Here is an 18,557-nt window from a genome sequence, read left to right on the forward strand (position 1 = left end):
GACGGAGTCAGGGGACTTTGATTTAAAGCACCACTCTGGCAATAAAATAAACAAAATGCTATAGAAGTGCTTTAATGTAATAACAGCTAGTTTATGTACCACTATGCATATTGACTATGGGGCATTAGCATTCTGAGGCACCTATTTAATAGGGGATCTGCCAGAAATGTTAATATTCCATTTCCATTAAAGGAACAAGAAAACCAAATTTGTACAGGAAACCAATCACTCACATGACAGACAAAAACAGCACTTAACGACCCTTGTTAATTTTGGGGTCAGCTGGATTTCCATTAGGGGGTCTGTCATGCTAATTGAAAGAAATAGCCCTGCATACTGCCATTTGAGGCTCAAACATAGGTGTAAATAAAGTCTAAACCATCTCATGAAAGTAAGAGATCGCTCACTGATGTCCGGCCATTTTATTAGAACATGCTAACACAAATAAAGCCCCAGTGACTCCGGTGTCTATCAGTATGGCTGGTATTACACGGAGTGCAGAGCGTTTCACCACATAGTCATCCTTAATGCTGCAGCCAGGGTCACCTATTTGGCTAACCGCTACTCGGATGCCTCTGCTCTGGTTCAGTCATTGCACTGGCTGCCCATAGATCACAGGATCTAATTCAAACTGCTGCTTGTTCTCACCCACAAAGCTCTCCACAGTGCGGCACCCCACTATATCTCCGCCCTTGTCGCTGTCTATCACCCCACCCATTCTCTACGCTCCGCAAATGACTTTCGACTAACATCCACACTAATTCGAACCTCCAACTCCCGAATCCGAGACTTCTTCCGAGCTGCACCAAACCTCTGGAACGCTCTACCCCAAGAAGTTAGGATGAATCACAACTTACTTACTGTCCAAGTGATGTTAGGAATATCATCGGACCTAGAGACTTGATAACAAAGTTGTCAACTAATTCATGAATTTTGGATAATTGCAACATCATGATTATATAAGAAGAGATACTCCAAAATGGATCTTACATGGTGAATTAACCCCTTCCTAATGGGGCCAATTTGTATTGTTGCACTATTGTTTCCCTCACTCCACTTCTTCAAGGAGCTAGAACTTTTTTTTTTTTCAGTGTTGTACTAGCAACATGTAGAGCAGCTTCTTTTTTTTTGCCGGACGAGCTTTCAATGACAGCCTTCACTTTTCCACATTATTTCACTTTTCCACTAATACATTATATATCTCCATCTCCATCTCCATATACATATAAACACACACACACACACACACACACACACACACACACACACACACACACCTTCTGAGCTGCACCAATCCTCTGGAACGTTCTACCCCCAAGAGGTTAGGATGAATCACAACTTACTCCGCTTCAGACGCACCCTAAAAACGCATCTTTTTAGGGCGGCCTATCACACTTCATAGCCAAACTAAATTTTCACATAGTCCCTCAATGCCTTCTCAGAAAATAACCCCATGTCAAACTCCATGGCACCTAAATGCATCTCAAGGTTCTAGCCAACTAGCCCAGGCAGCCATTATCTATCCCCCATTTCCTTGAGATGGCTGGATTGTCATTGTAAAAAGCACTTGTACCTTGTCCCCCCCATCTCATTGTAGATTGTAAGCTCTCACGAGCAGGATTGTCTTTTTTCCCCTCTACATATTGTATTTTCTATGACTGTTACTTGTTTGTATATGATCCTCCTGAATTGTAAAGCGCTGTGGAATATGTTGGCGCTATAGAAATAAAGATTATTATTATTATGTCGTGCAGTAAGCCAATTAAAGTAATTTTCTTTGCTCCTCTATTGATAGACTATGCCATATCCGTCTTTATAAATGCTTCTTTTCCTAAATAAACAATTCTTTTATTGTCCTGTTTGTGGTTTATTTCCTTACACCTAGCGCTTCATCTTCACATTCAGAGATTTTTAGTACACCTAACAGATCGGCATGTATGTTACAGTTCTATTGTAGTGAACTCTCCTTTTCCAAAAACACGCTCAGAAAATTAGTGATTGGTATGGTTCACAAATCAGGATCATAGTTATATAGTTTATAGGTTCATCAAGTTCAACCTTTCTCCACCAGTTGTACATTCTCTACTGCTAGTTTATATTACACAGTACCATTTGTTGTGAGGAAATCATCCAGCCCTTTTTTAAATGCTGTTATAGTATCTGCCATTACTACCTCTTGTGGTAGGGCATTCCACAGTCTGACTGCTCTAACTGTAAAGAACCCTTTCCTATTTAGCTAGCGGAATTTTTTTTCCTCTTCAGGTAATGAGTGCCCCCTGGTCCCTTTGTACGGTCTTTGGAAGAAATAAGTCATGTGCCAGCTCTTTGTATTGACCAGACATATATTTATACATGTAAATGATATCTCCTCTGACATGTCTTTTCTAAGATCAACAAACCCATCTTTTTTAACCCCTCATTATTGGAAAGTCCTTCCATCTCTTGTAATAATCTAGTTGCCCACCTTTGAACTTATTCTAACTTCAAAATATCCTTTTTAAAATGTGGAGCCCAAAAAAAAAATTCCAGATATGGCCTTACAAGTGACTTATAGAGGGGTGTACAATACATTATATACACCCTAAAATCGTGTATGCTTTTGTGGCTGCTGCCTGACATTCAGTAGTGGTGCTTACATGTTACCTGTCACGATTCCTCTGTGCAGTGCATTTTGCCTTTGGAGATGCTCTGCTGCACTTTCCTGTGTTACTAGCTAGCAGTGTGTTTGCAGCACAGGATTCCATGTTGGTGCTGATTACTCAGGTATCCCATGTTCCTGGTAACTGCTCAGGCTTCTTTACAGAGCATGCTCGCCTAGGACATCGCCAGTTGTATTTTCTGGTTCTGCAGTTGTGCTGTTGGTTTGTGTCTCTGCTCTGATCTTTGTTGTCTGACCCCGGTACTGTTATTTGACTCCTCTCTCTGCCCGCTCCCTGTTACTGTCATGACCTCGTGCCTGTTTGACCTACCTGTCTATGTCTCTGCTTTCTCCTTGAACTTATTACGTGTCCACCTGTTAACAGACCCTGGCTTTCCTCACTACGCTCCTGCCCACACTACCTGTAAGTAGTGGCTAGCATCTCATTACCAAAATACCCAAGTTTATCTTCTGTTTTGTAGTCCCAACTATATTTCCACTTAATAGTTACAGCATTCTACATTTATCAACATTAAAACACTGCTGACCTTATTTATTATTATGTATGACTGGTTTTGTATTCCATTCATTCAAATCACTGTTCTTTCTACGCTTAAAAGTAAAGAGTGTGGTCTGTTTCCTGGGACAGACAACCTCCCCTGTACAAATTTGGAGAGATAAAGGTTTCTAAAACTTCGCCATTAACATCTAAGTACAGAATCATTGAATAAAATACAAAGTTAGATTGTATGTAGAAGATTTCCCATTTCTCTGTTCTATAAATGGTTGTCCACAAATTGTAAATCATTCCCCAAGACAGGTTTCATTTAAAAGGGAACCCGTCACTAGGATTTTACCAACTAAGGCTATGTCCGCACGCTGCAGTTTGTTAACAACAAAACTGCACCTTCTGGGAGAAAAACGCACAGAAAACGCAACAAAAAACTGCATGTGTTTTTGCTCCATTTTTGTCCCTGCATTTTTAGTGCATTCATATGGCAGGAAGGACTAAAAAAACGCTGGACAAAAAAGCACAAAGAATTTACATTCTGTAGTTACTCTGTCAACCCAAAACTGCAGGCAAAAAAAAACCAACGTGTAAACAGCATTTCTGAATTCTCATAGACGTTTCTGGGAGAAGAAAAGACATGCAGTTTTGGGCAACAAACTGCACCAAAAAAACATTGCAAAAATGCAGTGTGCGCACACCGCCCAATCTGAAAGCAGCATAATATGCATGCAAGCAATGTGTCACTTACTGGGCTTTTTGCTGAAGCTTTTCTAAAATCATTGTTTTATCAGTAGGAGATTATCACTAGAGGACTAGAAAACTTGCTGTCATGTAGTCCTCCATATTAATGAGCTCTGTAAAACTCCACACCCAGCAGATTGACAGCTTTCTCCGTATGCACAGTGCACACACAAAGCTACCAATCAGTGGTGTGGGAGAAGTTCTAAAGAGCACTGTGTCCAGAGAACTGATAGAGCTGCCAAACATAAAACAGTAATTTTATCGAAAGAACAACAAGCAAGCCAGTAGGCGAGTATCACTGGAATCAGAGTCCAGGGCCCTAAATTATGTTGCTCTCAGTTGGGATAGCAAAAGACTAAAGGCAAATTCATTTTAAGGCTGCTGTCACAAATAAGACACTCACAGTCCAAGTACTGCAATGCGTGGAGTGGCAAACAACCTATAAATATATATATATATATATATATATATATATATATATATATATATATATATATATATATATATATATAATTACACATATATACATACATATACATATATACATACATATATACATACATATACACATACACATACTAGAGAGGTTGCTGTGTAATAAGGGACAGTTTTATATATAAGAAGAGATACTATGTAATAAAGGGTTGGCACTATACATAATAAGAAAGGACGTTATAGAAGAACATGTAACATGCCTGGCTTGAGGAAGACATGTGTCTGATGGGAAAACGCATAGCCCCTATTTTTTTGGTAAATTCTTGTGAAGATATTACTTGCCTGTCTGTCACACTGAGCAGCACTTACATCACCGCTTTTTTACTTAAATTATTCAACTGTTAATCAGTGGAAAGGATTAAAATTTGGGGAAGAGAGATAAACAGCCAATACAACAATGGGATCAATTTTGTATTTTTTTTTTAATATTAGTTTTTGGGGGAATAATTGGAAGTAGCCAGGAGGGAAAAAGAGCGCTTGTTATTTTCGTATCTGTACAGGTTTCATTTTTTTATATTTTAAATAAAGTTGTAATAAAAAAAAAAAACAAAAAAAGACAATGACACCATTCCAATTATGTCCCAAATGGCTGGATGATATAGAACAGCCCGCCATCCAAAGTTCCGTTGAGGGTGTTTTAGGCGTTTGGGGAGAGAGGAGTGTTTTGAGAGTTTTCAGTGATTTTAGTGTTTTGACTGTATTTAGTGCGTTGCGTGCGTTGAGTGCGTTGCGTGCGTTGCGTGTTTTGTGTTCAGTGTTTTTAGTTTTGTTTGTTTTTGTGTGTTGAGTCAGTTTTGTGAATATGTCCAGAAATAAGCGCTTTAAGCGTATTGTTGTCCTCTCTGACACCGAGGACAACTGTGATGATGATGACTTCCATCAGGTAAGCGTCACTTTTATATTTTTAAATAATTAGAATACATGTGGGATAAAAATCCCAGAAAAAGATGGTGGAACCAAGAATATAGCTCCAGAGAGGGAATATTGGGGGATAGTTTAGATCATGTTTGCCGAGTAAAGACTACCCTGATATTTCTGATATCTCCATGTACGAGTTATATAATAATATTGCATGAAAACATATAAATGTCATCACCGCCCCTATCCATATCCTAACCATAAGTTTCCCGTACACCAGTCATACTCGGTACATGAAATAAGCACAGGCCAATGGTAACCACATTCATAGAGGTGAATAAATGTGAGGCAGTGGAATATGGATTAAGATTATATATTGGAGATCTTCATGTTTATAGATTTTATCTGTTTTCCATTTTTTCAGTCTCATCCATGGAAGAAGCCAATACCTAGGTCTGCAGACCAGGATACCATCACTGGCTTCAATTTGGGCCCAACTCTGGGCATACCAGGTACTGTGCTCTGATCCAGTAAAGGCTCTGGGGGTAGGGGGAATACTTCTATTAATATATTAATAATATACTAATAAGAGATTTATGTTGTGTTTCTCCCACAGATCAGATTTCTACACCTGATCCGGACAATAACACCTGGTAAGACTCACATCTCCTCCATTACCAGATATCTGATGTGCATTAATGACTAATGTTGGGCTCATATTCTGTTCCTTTTATTTCACAGCTCCGATACCGTCATTACCATCAGTGACGATGAGGATTCCAATATTGGAGGGATTCCCCCATGTGATGGTAAGTGATCATCTTTAGATACAATCCAGGTTATGATAATGTAACAATGAGTTTTCTGTAAGGTCACAGGTCAGTGTATGAATCTAACAATTAAATGCAAATTATAAATGTGTCCGTGTCTTTATTTGGTCAGTTTTTAGCTTCTCCACATTGTTTTTTCCTCTCCTTCTCTGAGAGATAACTTTATACTCTATTTCTTCCCACATTGCTGTATCAGTGCTTGTTTTCAGTCTGATGAGATGTTCTTATCAATGATATTCATGTTACCATATAATGTACTGAAAAATGGGAAAAATTCCAAGTGAGGTGAAATTGCAAAAATAATTAAATACAATTCCAAATTTATTTTTTGGGGCAACCCAGGGGTCCACCCTGGCTATTGAGGACGTGCTCACTTCTGGTCTTGTACTGAGCACATACATTATTAAGTATAGATTACTGAAGGAACAGGTGGGGTCGAACGTCTGCGGAAACTCATGGGCCCTGTTGTGGTTGAACGCCATTATTATTTCAGATCCTGGTCCCAGTGGAGGGTCCTGTGGTCTCTGGTGGTCTGGTCAGCTATGTATTCTGATCTGATCCCTTATGTGTAGTGTTATTAGCTCTCTACGCTCCATATTTATAGACCCCTTTCTAGTATGGACCTGCACACTGACACGTCTAATGTGAACCATATAGAAATCATTTTCTCTCTTCCATATTTCTGTACAGATAATTTTCCATATGATGGTGAGGAAAGCTATGCTGCACAGAATAGGTGCGTTATTCTGGACACATCTATCTCTATATAGTAAGAAATGTTCCCTGTAGATTTATAGAGGATTCCTTTTCTTTCCAGGACACCGCTGTGTAACATCCCCGGCTGCTTCCTGGAGGACATAACATCTCCTAATTCCATCTACGTTACCGACTTTGAGGTAACACAGGAAGAGCTGGTGGAGCGGCTATTCCACCATTATAATATCACAGTCTTCGGTTATCAGATATCTTATCACTTATATCTGGGGGATATATGACTTATCCATTATCTCTATCTACAAACAATCATGGGCCCTCTAACCCAATGTCACTGGTCTGAAATTTAGTTATTATCTCAGGTAAAACTCACTTAGTTTGGCAAATACTTGATATCTGGATATTTTTGAATAAGTTTATGTTTATTTGTGTTCTCACTTTTCAGAAGACCTCACGTCCCATGTAATGAGCCAAGTAGTGTAAATTACACATGATAGTTGGGTACTTTGTTACATTGGGGGTCAAATAATTTTTAAATTTAATGTAATTTGTTTCCTCTTTTTTAGCTTCCTAAGAAAATGGATTTCATGTGGAACAAGAGGCTAAAAACAACATCTGGCCAATGTCTCCACATGATGAAGGATAACCAGCGTATCTCATTAATTGAGCTGTCCAACCGAGTGCTGGATTCTGCCGGTAGGTGACACATCACTTCCATCCTGCAGCTTCATGAGACCCTGTATACAGGGCAGAAGCTGCTACTTAGGATGTAATACATCTGATATACTAATCCTGCATACTGTACAAGAAAAACTGAGTACACCCTCTTTAAATTCTAAAGTTTTAAATGTCAGGATAAAATAAAATCTCATCAGATCCTTAGAAGGTCTGAAAAGTAGGGAAATAAAATATCAGAAAAAAACATGATAGGAAATATGTTGTTCATCTCAGGATGCTTTTACCTAATTTGAAGACCTCTTAAAGAGCATATATTTTATATTATGCCATGATATGTAAAGAGCTCTAGTAGGGTGTACTTAGATTTTCTCATCTTGTATAATTTCTTTTATTTTAGAGCGACTGCGATCCACAGTCGCACATGAAATGTGCCACGCGGCTTGCTGAATAATTGATTGTCAAGAGCGTGACAACCATGGCCCACTATGGCAGGAGTATGCAAAAATGATATGCAAGATCCACCCTGAGCTGCCGGAGGTAAACCAGGTGTCACAACTATACCATCAAGTATGACTACAAATACCAATGTACCATATGTGATCACAAGTAAGTGGATTTTTTGATTCTTGAGACAATCACTGTGGTGAGACGTCAGAGCGGTCCTGTTGGTATAATGCTTTTATACTTCTATCAGAATGGACTGGCGTCTGGCAGCTGTAGGGTTAAGGATGCTGCATATTATGTTTTCTGTACTGGGACCAGTTCTTAATATAATGGTTTTCAACTTATTCTTTTTCATGTAATCCATGGTATTAACCAACATTCATTCTAGTCTGATAACCAATATTCCTTCTCTTTGCAGATTTGGACGATACCAGAAAATAGTGGACTCCAAATTATATTGCTGCCGCTGTGGAGGACGATTGCTCCATCTGTCCTCCAGCGAAACACATAACGTGTAATATCTTACACATCTAACACAAAAAAAACAAAAAAAAAAATAAAATTGATGGTATATATTGTTGTCCATGTTTTCTCTGTGTAGATAACTATATATTCTCCCATTACTACCTACCAGAAATCTCATGTCCTCACAAGATCTCCGCTCTTTTCTCCTCTCACATAGTTACATAGTTACTTAGGTTGAAAAAAAGACCTAGCTCCATCTAGTTCAACCTTCCTCCACCAGTTCTACATTTGGTCACTAAGTAATTTATAACCAACAATGTTGTGTGTACTGAGGAAATCATCCAGCCCTTTTTTAAAAGCTGTTATAGTATCTGCCATTACTACTTCTTGTGGTAGGGCATTCCACAGTCTGACTATTCTAATTGTAAAGAACCCTTTCCAGGTCTGTCTCTTTCCAGGTCTGGCTCTATCTTTCTCTTTCACCGTTTGTCTCTGTCTGTCTCTCTCTGTCTCTCGCTATCCGTCTCCCTACCGACATCTTATTACCTCACATATAAGCTTCTTATACTATGAAGGTCTTTTGTTCCTATAGCAACCAATCACAGCTCCTACTAATAATCTGTAGTTCCAGGCTCCATTTACTTTAATGGAGGCATGTTTTTTGGAGCGTAACTGTAAAACGTGGGGTTAAATTTTCCTGTCAAAACATAGTCTTTGATGTTCCCTGGGTCACATGAGGTGCCTGTGCAAAATTTCGTGATTGTAAATGCGACGGTGCGGATACACTTTTCGTTTCACTTTTTCCCCATTATGTAGATAGGGGCAAAATTGATTGGTAAATTGGAACGCGCGGGGTTAAAATTTCCCCTCACAACATAGCCTATGACGCTCTCAGGGTCCAGACGAGTGAGTGTGCGAAATTTTGTGGCTCTAGCTGCGACGGTGCAGATGCCAATCCCGGACATACATACATACATAAGGATTTTGAGTTTGTGTCAGGAGTGTGGCTTGTCCAAGCATTGCATCCTGCACGTAGACTGAACGTAAGATGTGTAAAGCCAGCCTAACTGTATACTGCAACCATTGCAGGCCAAATCTCTACCTACCTCATGCAGATGAACCTCTTTCTTCTTAGAAGATAGGTTCATGTGTTTTTCCAGTACACTGCAGTATTTCTCAGTCTCCTTGTCATATTTCTTTTTCACCTCCTGTGTGAATGAAATTGGATGCAAAGTTAAACTTCAAAAGTATACAATTGCTGACAAAGCTAACCTAAAGCATTAAAATGTAGAAAACTGGTGCAGTCAATAAAGTATGAGACTAAAATAGAAAAACACAAGCACTCACTCGTTCCAGACTCCAGGCAGTCATTTTGTAACAATCTTATGTGAGACAATTAGGTACACTTTGTTATTGCCACCTTAAAGAAAACATTGCTTAAAATCTGTAAAAATCATTGAGCTCCCCTGATTTGACCTTTCTTTTCCATTTTACGCTGCGTCACTCCATTGTACGGAGATTCACATTTATTGCTTTTGGAGCACAATATATAAAATTTCTGCGTGCACACTAACTAGGTGATTCCTCCAAGTGTACCCTGGGGGGCGAGCGCCTTCACTACCTGACAGGTTCCCTACAATCAATATTCCAATGACTATAAGAACAATTTGCAAAATTTTGACAAGACAGTTTCATAGAAAAACGTTTTATCCCATAATGTGAAAGTAAGGTTCATGATAGAATATAAAATTTCATTACAGAATCTTAATTTTTACTCAAATTAGTTGATGCACAAATGAATACACCCTACATCAAAAACTACTATATTAAGTATTGGTATGACCACCATGATTTTTAAGGACAATACTAAATCTTCTAAGCATGGAATTAACAAGTTGGCAACATTCTGCAACTTCAACTTTTTCCATTCTTCAAGAATGGCCTCTTTTGGAAACTTGTCTCATCAGAATTTCCCACCCCCATATTTCACCGTGGACCCCATGCATTTAAAAAAAATAAATGTACAAAAAAAGTGCACAGAGTCTACAGTGAACAATTGTAGTGGTAGTGTCCTTTTGAGGGGCTGTATGAGTGCTCCTGATATCAGGGAGCTACATTTCATTCATGGTATCATGATTTCACAGCTGTTTTAGATTAAAAGAGTTGTTACCATCACTCTGTGCCCTTGGTAGACGTGCACTTTCCCAAAATGACAATGATCTGCTGCATTTCTGAATAAGAATGGGGAGAATGTAATTTGGTAATGAAATTTATTTTATTAAACTTACTTTCATGTTATGGGCAAAAAAAAAAATAAAATGTACTACTAAACTCAATACTGTTAAAATTTTGGTAGAGGGCCTGCTTATCTCTTGGGCCCCAGTGCAGCTGTACTAAATAGTAGGTCCACCTCTATTCCTGGAGAAGTATCACATATTAGAGAACAGAAGTTGTACCAAGCAGGCAGCAGAAGCAATATACAACGTATGCAATCAACTTCTACAAAAAACCATAATGGCAAGAGAGAAGGTCAGAGGACAACTCTACTGACGGGAAAAGAGCGCTGTATGTGAAAAGCTTCACCATCACTGAGCTCGCTTTATCATTTAAATTACCTTTGCTGCACCAATCTGCTCCTTTCTAAATTTTTCAAGAGGCGTAATGAGAACTTCTCCAGCATTTTCAATCTGCAAATATACAAAGAAACTGTGAGGGGTCTTTTTACCCCAAAAAATACCAGAGTGCAAAGCCCAATGTAAGAGGATACATTCAGACCCATATTATAAATATGACTTCATTGTCATTTTAAATGTGACCATAAAAATAAGAAACGCTAGACTCCTACAAGCAGCTTGTATTAACTACCTTGTTTAGAGGGCCTGAAACCATAATCTCAACGCGTATTAAAGTGCCACTTTGTGAATGCAGTTAAAAGGGAACCTGTCAGCAGATTTTTGCTATGTGAGCTAAAGCCAGCATGCTGTATGGGTTAACACAGAGAATTCAGGGATACCTGGATTGTCATCGTCTGCTCTGGTGTTTGGTTGCCATGTTTGTTTAAGGACACAGTAGGGCTTATCATTACTCGGATTACAATGTCACGCGCACAACAGTCCAGCACACCCTTTCCTGTGACACCTCAATGTACAATCGCTATAGTGAGCCATGGGGGCAGCTTTCTCAGCTCTACTTGGCAAAATCTTAACATTCTGATTGTGTCAGAACGGCTGCACAGAGTAATCTAAATAATACATCGTTGGATTCAGGATCTCTTTGCCTATATCATGCTGCTTTCAGATGGGGTAGCAAAAACCTGGCCACAGAGTCACTTTAATGGGAATCGGTCATGAAAATGCAGTCCAACCTACAGCCAGCATTTATAGAGCAAGGAGGCAAAGCAAATTCATATAGATTTGTGAGAAAAGATTCTGTGTAACCTTTGATTTAATCATCTAAACATCTACACATGATTTTGGGTCCAGTGGGTGGTAGTATCAGTGACAGGCATCTGTTTCTGTATGCACACTTATACAAAGAAAGCTGTCAGTCAACGACATGACCGCCCACTGGACCCAAAATCCTAGAAAGCGCAGAGGTTTCAATGATTAAAACACAGGTTATACTGAATCCCCTCTCACAAAACCTCATATTAATCCACTCAGCTCCCCCTGCTCTATCACATGGGCCTGCAGATAAGACTGCACTTTCATGGTGACAGGTTCCCTCTAAACAATGGTTTCTATATTTAGAATTCTACATCAAGTACACAATATACAGCCGTTGGCCAAGTAATGATTTGGTGGATGGGTCGGCCATACACACTAGACTGTTGGCCAGGCCTGGTTCCCCGAGATTAGTCCAATGTATATGGGGGCATTTCATATTAAATACCTTACATGCAATTTATCCTAAGTTTAAAATTTGAAGTCATATATAGATCCCAAAGATTCTTAAGCTGTGCCTATTTTGAGGTATATTTTCTACTTTATCTGTTTTTTCCTTATTCGCCATTATAAGAGTGTTTTTTGTAATCCAGACTCTTGCAAATAAATTATTTCTGACTTTTTCAAAACTTGCTACATTTATGTCCAACTGTACCCAGTCTCCCCGAAGGGACATTTTTGGTAAACCTGAAAATTTTGCTGAAATGTTAGAGTTGCATGACGCATTCTAACGTATCATATGGCTTTTTGCTCAAACAGGGCAAACAAAAAGGTAAAAGACAAAAGTAATGGCAGATTTTAATTTGTGCAAAATTCATTAATCCAAATGCAGGATTTTGAAGAATTTGGTGGTAAAAATATCAATGAATACCAAAGTATAAAATTGAAAGAAAGAAATGTATTTTGGTAACCAGCAGTTAGACAACTGTTCATATGACCAGAGCAAACTCTAGATTTTCAAGCAGCAAAATACCTAACAACACCTGAAGATACTAGTTGGGGCTGAAATGTACACCTGCGCTACAGATCACAGCCTCGCAGAGGCACCAAACAGCAGCACAGAGGGCTTCAGCAAAGAGCCTTAAAGGACCTGTCACACACAGAAATAAATCTACGGCAGATCTGTGGTTACAGTGAAATTGTGGACAATCAGTGCCAGGTTTGTGGCTGTGTACAAATGGAACAATATGTCCATGATTTCACTGCAACCACAGATATGCCAAAGATTTATCTCTGTGTGTGATGGGGCCTTAAAAGTCATGTACAGATAGGTGACCTACCGCTAAAACTCATCTAGATGAGGCATGGACATTCCGATCTGCTGACTTTTATTATCAATTTCTATAGAATAGTATGGCCAAACGGTGCAGTTAGAATGCTGTCAAATAATGTACAAAATTGCCTGAATTTAGGTTTTTGCACAACCATTACACAATCATTATTGTGTAAACATCATCTTGGTACGATGGCTAATCTTGGGCCGACCTTCAACAAAATAACCATGACTAAGACAGAGCCACAGCATCACTGAAACGCGTTGGTTTTACAGGGCACCCTGACATGTTTGTGTATTTTTCCAAATGCCATTGTCTGTATGGACGTCGTTTTTTATGTTTGGATACATTAATTTTGACAAATAATTCTTAACCTTACCCCTTAACGCTCCATTATTGCCACATCCTTTTGGCTTTTTTGTTTCAACAAAATCATGCCAAGGAGACTGCTAAGCAATTAATCAAAATATGCTTTGTTATGGTGAAAATAGAGTCCTGCAGAACAAGAGCCCTCGCTCTAAAAACCTTCTCTGCGCTTTAATGCCTCCATTGCCTTCCTTACCTAAATAGACACCCATAAGGGTACACATTTGCCAATTATTCCCTAATGGAACACAAATAACAAGCAATTCATCTTCCATATCCCAGGACAGATGAACACCAGCTCAAAGTGTATTGTGTGTATCGTCCTTAACAATGGCTAGTGTCACTTGGTCAACTTACCATCCGCATCCGCTCATCTTCAAGATTCCCCAATACAGCAGCAAATTCCTGCAGAGACCTGGCTGAAAAGTGAAGGGAGGAAATAAGAACAATGCAGCACACAGCAGCAGTACCCATAGCTTCCTGCATGTGTCAGCCCAGTCACTGCTGCAAATAACTTCCTACTGTACAAAGTGAAAAAGTCCTCTAAAAATACAACAAAAAATATTTAACCCAATGGATGCAGGGTAGAGTTCACCCTTCAAGTTTCCTTTACATCTTGGCTGAGTTTATTTATGACCTAACTGAACTCGCCATGATGATGCGGGCGTGAATACACAAATGTCTCTCTGCTCTGAACATAAAAGAACATAAATTGGGAACCATTATGTTAATTATTTTTTGTTTCATTCATGAAGTTTCATCTCCCAAACCAACTACTTACATAAACAATTAAAAATAGACTATGAAGCCCAAATCTTTTGCAAAAAAAGGAAAATTATCTCCCCCCTCCTCAAAAGAAAGGTAAAAGCTGTAATAATACTAATAATGATCATCGTGTGACGGGACTGAATTATTCAGAAGGGACAGTGGAAATTACTGTAGTGGGTAAGTTTAGTGGTTGCCATAGGAAATATATTTCTACTATTTTGATGTAAGGGTACTTAAGAACACCAGTCAGTAACACTACCCCATATTAATGCACTTGCAGTCTATAACTCCTCCTTGGTACTCCTCACCAGCACCACCCACACTTCTTGGCTGATAGTGTCAAGAAGATGCAACAGAGCCTCTGTCTGTATTGTCAATGAAGAAGGAGGAGCCTAATACTGCAAGTGCACTGCTATACCCACCAGTGCACTTGCAGATCTAATTTGCATAACAGTAAAAGACAAGTTTTGGCTCACAGAATGGCATCTTTCATAAGTTATGTGCCGCCCCAGCAGCGGATTGAACCGCTTGGATGCAGGGGTAGTGTCAGTTAGTGGCTCGAGGGTCTCCGTACCCGGGGGCTTAGGGGGTCACACTCAAATGTAAAGGGGGTATTTACAAGGGATATGGTATAGTTCGTGACGCTATCCGTGGTGTGCAGTAATTGGGAGTACCGCTGCCGCCGTTGGGAGTACCCGGGGTGATGGAGTGGGGCAGCTAGGTGACGTTGCCCTCCACGGATAGGAGTGGCCCCGGGACTCTGGATGGTAATGCGGGGACACAGTGCAGGGGTCAGTCAAGTACTCACTCAGCAATGAAGCAGACGCTGACAACAGGGTACACCAAGTCTCTGAATGCCGTTGCCTCTCAAGGGGAGCTCGTCCGGGTCCCGTCCCCTGAAGTGCTGCTAGTGGTCTGTAACCTGCCTCCTGGCACTAAATTTTAGAGTGATACAGTAGCTTGGAGCTATCCAGGCTCCGCTCCCCACTGTGGATAAGTGAAGGAGCCTTCTCTCAGGGCTCACGCTTGGGATTTCAGTGAGCTTGCTTGCTAGGAAAACCCTATCCCCCTCATTGCGCTAGTGGGAACAGTCCATAAAGGCCCCGCTCTCATCAGGTTAATTGCCGGGTTGCCTGAAGCTTCTTCCCAACCTAGGGTCCGTGTACCCAGTCGTGTCTTCGGACCCGCACCAGTGATAGGACCAGGCTGCTGGCCGTCCTCTTCGACAAGTCCCAGGCACCTAGCCTCAATCCCCTGCAACCGGGGGTCCGACTCTTCTAGGTCCAGACCACCGTCTGCGACCTAGTTTTCCATACCCCTGGGAGCTCCAACTCCCAGCTTCCTCAGAGCTCCTCACAGATCGAGGGCTACCACTGAACTAACTGACCTTGACACCTCCCTGTCTGACCCTTAGGTGGGCGGCCCTATTCCTCCTTAAGCAGCCCACTAGTGTGCCTGACAGGCGTCGTGCAAAGTGTATCTAGGATTTGTGAATTCGGATGGAGGCAACACTGCAGGATAGAGACCCAGAACCATGAGGGGTTGAATACTGCACTAAAGAGAAAGAACGTGCAGTATCCTGTGACGACCTGAATAGTCCAGGGGCGTAACATTTACATTGCCTTTTGAACCATGAGAAAGGGTAGTGCTACTGACAGGTAATACCTTACATCTGTATGGATACCATCAATAATTCTGTACAAAAAAAAAAAGCACGTGATGAGATGCCAATCAGAATCCCATTACCATTAAGAGAATGACATGTAAATAATATTTGAGACGGTGGAAAAAAACTCAGTAATAACAAAATAATAGTAGTAGAGATCCAAAAAGAAATATTAATCAGTATGGACTCCAAGAAAAAAAAAAATATAGACACCATAGATTGCAGCAGTGTTAGATGGAGGTAGAGATTACACACACGGGGTCTTACCAATGCAGATTTCATCATCAGTTTCCGCATCACCAATGCACCGGAATTTGAATTCATTCAGTGAACCAGCAAATTTCCTTTTAGCGGATGACAGAGCTGGAGGAGAAAAGAAGAAATGAATGAGAGACACGTAGAACGGAGCGTAACATATAAAGTTTATAGGGAGTCACTTATATACACTAAATATAAAGCGAGATCTGCACTGTTAATCCAGCATCAATAGTGGACATGGTTCAATTGTAGAAGGAAATCTTATCTATATTTCCAAAGACTTACTAAACAAGAATTATAAAAGATAAAGCAGATTACCGGAGACAAGGACGATTACAAACTGATGGAATTGGAGAGCACAAAGACGAGCTGAAATTAATTTCTTTTGCATTCTAATCCATGAGAATAAAATCTACAAATGTGAGTGAGCATGCATGAATATATCCCACAATGTTCTGCATTTGTATCATTATCGAATTGATCAACACTTGAGACGTTTGATGACCCAGATGGTCAGGGAGTGATGGCAAGCCTAAAGTCACAGCTCTACCAGTAACCAGGAATGTTATCGTTGACGTTCCACCTTTCAGTGGTTTACCAAAAGCCAAAATCAGAGCTAAAATAGCTTACAGGCATTGTCAGCCGATACACTGCTACATTGTTAATTACAACTGCTAACTTTAACCCCTTCAGGAAATGGCCTGGTTTAATATGTAATGGCACTGACAAATGTCTTTTCTTATGATAAACAAACAGTTTAGATACAGTTATGAAGACCGCAAATTCCCATTTTAGGTTACATATAGTATAATTTAACGTTGGCTCTTAGGCCTAGGGAATAGGGAAACTGATGATACATATAGTATAAATGTATTGCTTTAGTTAGAATTTGTTTCAGGGGGACCATAAAAATACAGAAATGAAGCCATTGTTGTGCCGTCTGTACCCATCGGCACCCTGACCTGTGTTGTGGGTGAAATCGATATTGAGTGAGTAAGAGAAAAAGCCCCCCTACCTCTGTAAACCCACTACCCCAGCAGTAATCTCCCAGCACAGCTGCAGAAAAAAAAAAATTCGCACTGCACTCGCGGTACACCGGTGTACCACGCGTGCAGAGCGAGAATCGCAATAGCCGGCTACGGAAGAGAGAGAGAGAGAAATCCCTCCCTCCCCTCCGCAGCGCTGGCCCTCCCCTCCTGAGAGCTGGGCTGCCCCCTGCAGCTGAGGTCCGCTCGCACAGTCGGACCGCAGTCGCAGGGATACTAGCATGACACTCGGCTCGGCTCCTGCTGCGCTGGCAGCACAGCAGGAGCCGAGTGTCATGCTAGTATCCCTGCGACTGCGGTCCGACTGTGCGAGCGGACCTCAGCTGCAGGGGGCAGCCCAGCCGAGTGTCATGTGTGCATCGCAGTAGTGCCCACTGTGGCCCCAGCTTAAGAGTATAAATTTGCTGCACTCCCTGATTAACTCAACACACAGTCAGTAATGCACTGCTGGCAACAAAGGTGAGTACACCCCTAAGTGAAAATGGCCAAATTGTGCCAAATTAGCCATTTTCCATTCCCGGGGTTATGTGACTCATTAGTGATACAAGGTGTCAGGTGTGAATGGGGAGCAGGTGTGTTGCATTTGGTGTTCTCACTCACACACACTCTCATGCTGGTCACTCAAAGTTCAACATCACACATAATGGCAAAGAATTTTCTGACGATCTGAAAAAAAGAATTGTTGTTGTACATAAACATGGTCTAGGATATAAGAAGATTGCCAACACCCTGAAAAGGAGCTGCAGCATGGTGGCCAAGATCATACAGTGGTTTAACAAGACAGGTTCCACTCAGAACAGGTCTCGCTATGGTTGACTAGAGAGGTTCAGTGCACATACTCAGCATCATGTCCAGAGGTTGTCTTTTCAAAATAGATGTAGCAGTGCTGCCAGAATTGCTGCAAAAGTTAAAGAGGTGGAGAGGTCAGCCTGTCAGTGGTCAGACCAGATGCTACACACTGCATCAAATTGGTCTTCATGGCTGCGGTCCCAGAAGGAAGCTTCTCCTAAAGATGATGCAAGAAAGCCCGCAGTTTGCTGAAGACAAGCAAACTAAGGACAAAGATTACTGGAACCAGGTCCTGTGGTTTGAGGAGACTAAGATAAAACGTATTTGGTTCAGATGGTGTCAAGCATGTGCGGCAGCAACCGCAAGCATGGTGGTGGAATGGGTGTGGTGGGACTACTTTATATTGTATCAAAGAGTCATATCTTCAGTGTTGTCCCATGAAAAGATCTAATAAAAAATTGACAAATGTATGGGGTGTTCTCACTTTTGTGATGATATTGTATATTATTTGTTATTATAGCGCTATTTATTCCGTGGCGCTTTACATGTGAAAAGGGGTATACATAATAGGGA

The 18,557-nt window shown here is 40.6% G+C and overlaps 1 protein-coding gene across 2 annotated transcripts in view; it reads right to left on the reverse strand.

Moving 5' to 3' along the window:
• ARHGAP26 (Rho GTPase activating protein 26) overlaps positions 1–18,557 on the reverse strand; it is a 577,725-nt gene that overhangs the window by 410,075 nt on the left and 149,093 nt on the right. For both annotated transcript variants that reach the window (XM_075344594.1, XM_075344593.1), the window contains exons 2-5: positions 16,159–16,254; positions 13,815–13,876; positions 10,990–11,061; positions 9,481–9,582 (exon numbers count right to left, since the gene is read on the reverse strand). In XM_075344594.1, the coding sequence (XP_075200709.1) occupies positions 9,481–9,582; positions 10,990–11,061; positions 13,815–13,876; positions 16,159–16,254 (332 nt within the window). The remainder of the gene's footprint in view (positions 1–9,480; positions 9,583–10,989; positions 11,062–13,814; positions 13,877–16,158; positions 16,255–18,557) is intronic.

Source organism: Anomaloglossus baeobatrachus, chromosome 4 (assembly GCF_048569485.1).
Source record: "Anomaloglossus baeobatrachus isolate aAnoBae1 chromosome 4, aAnoBae1.hap1, whole genome shotgun sequence".
Taxonomy (NCBI): domain Eukaryota; kingdom Metazoa; phylum Chordata; class Amphibia; order Anura; family Aromobatidae; genus Anomaloglossus; species Anomaloglossus baeobatrachus.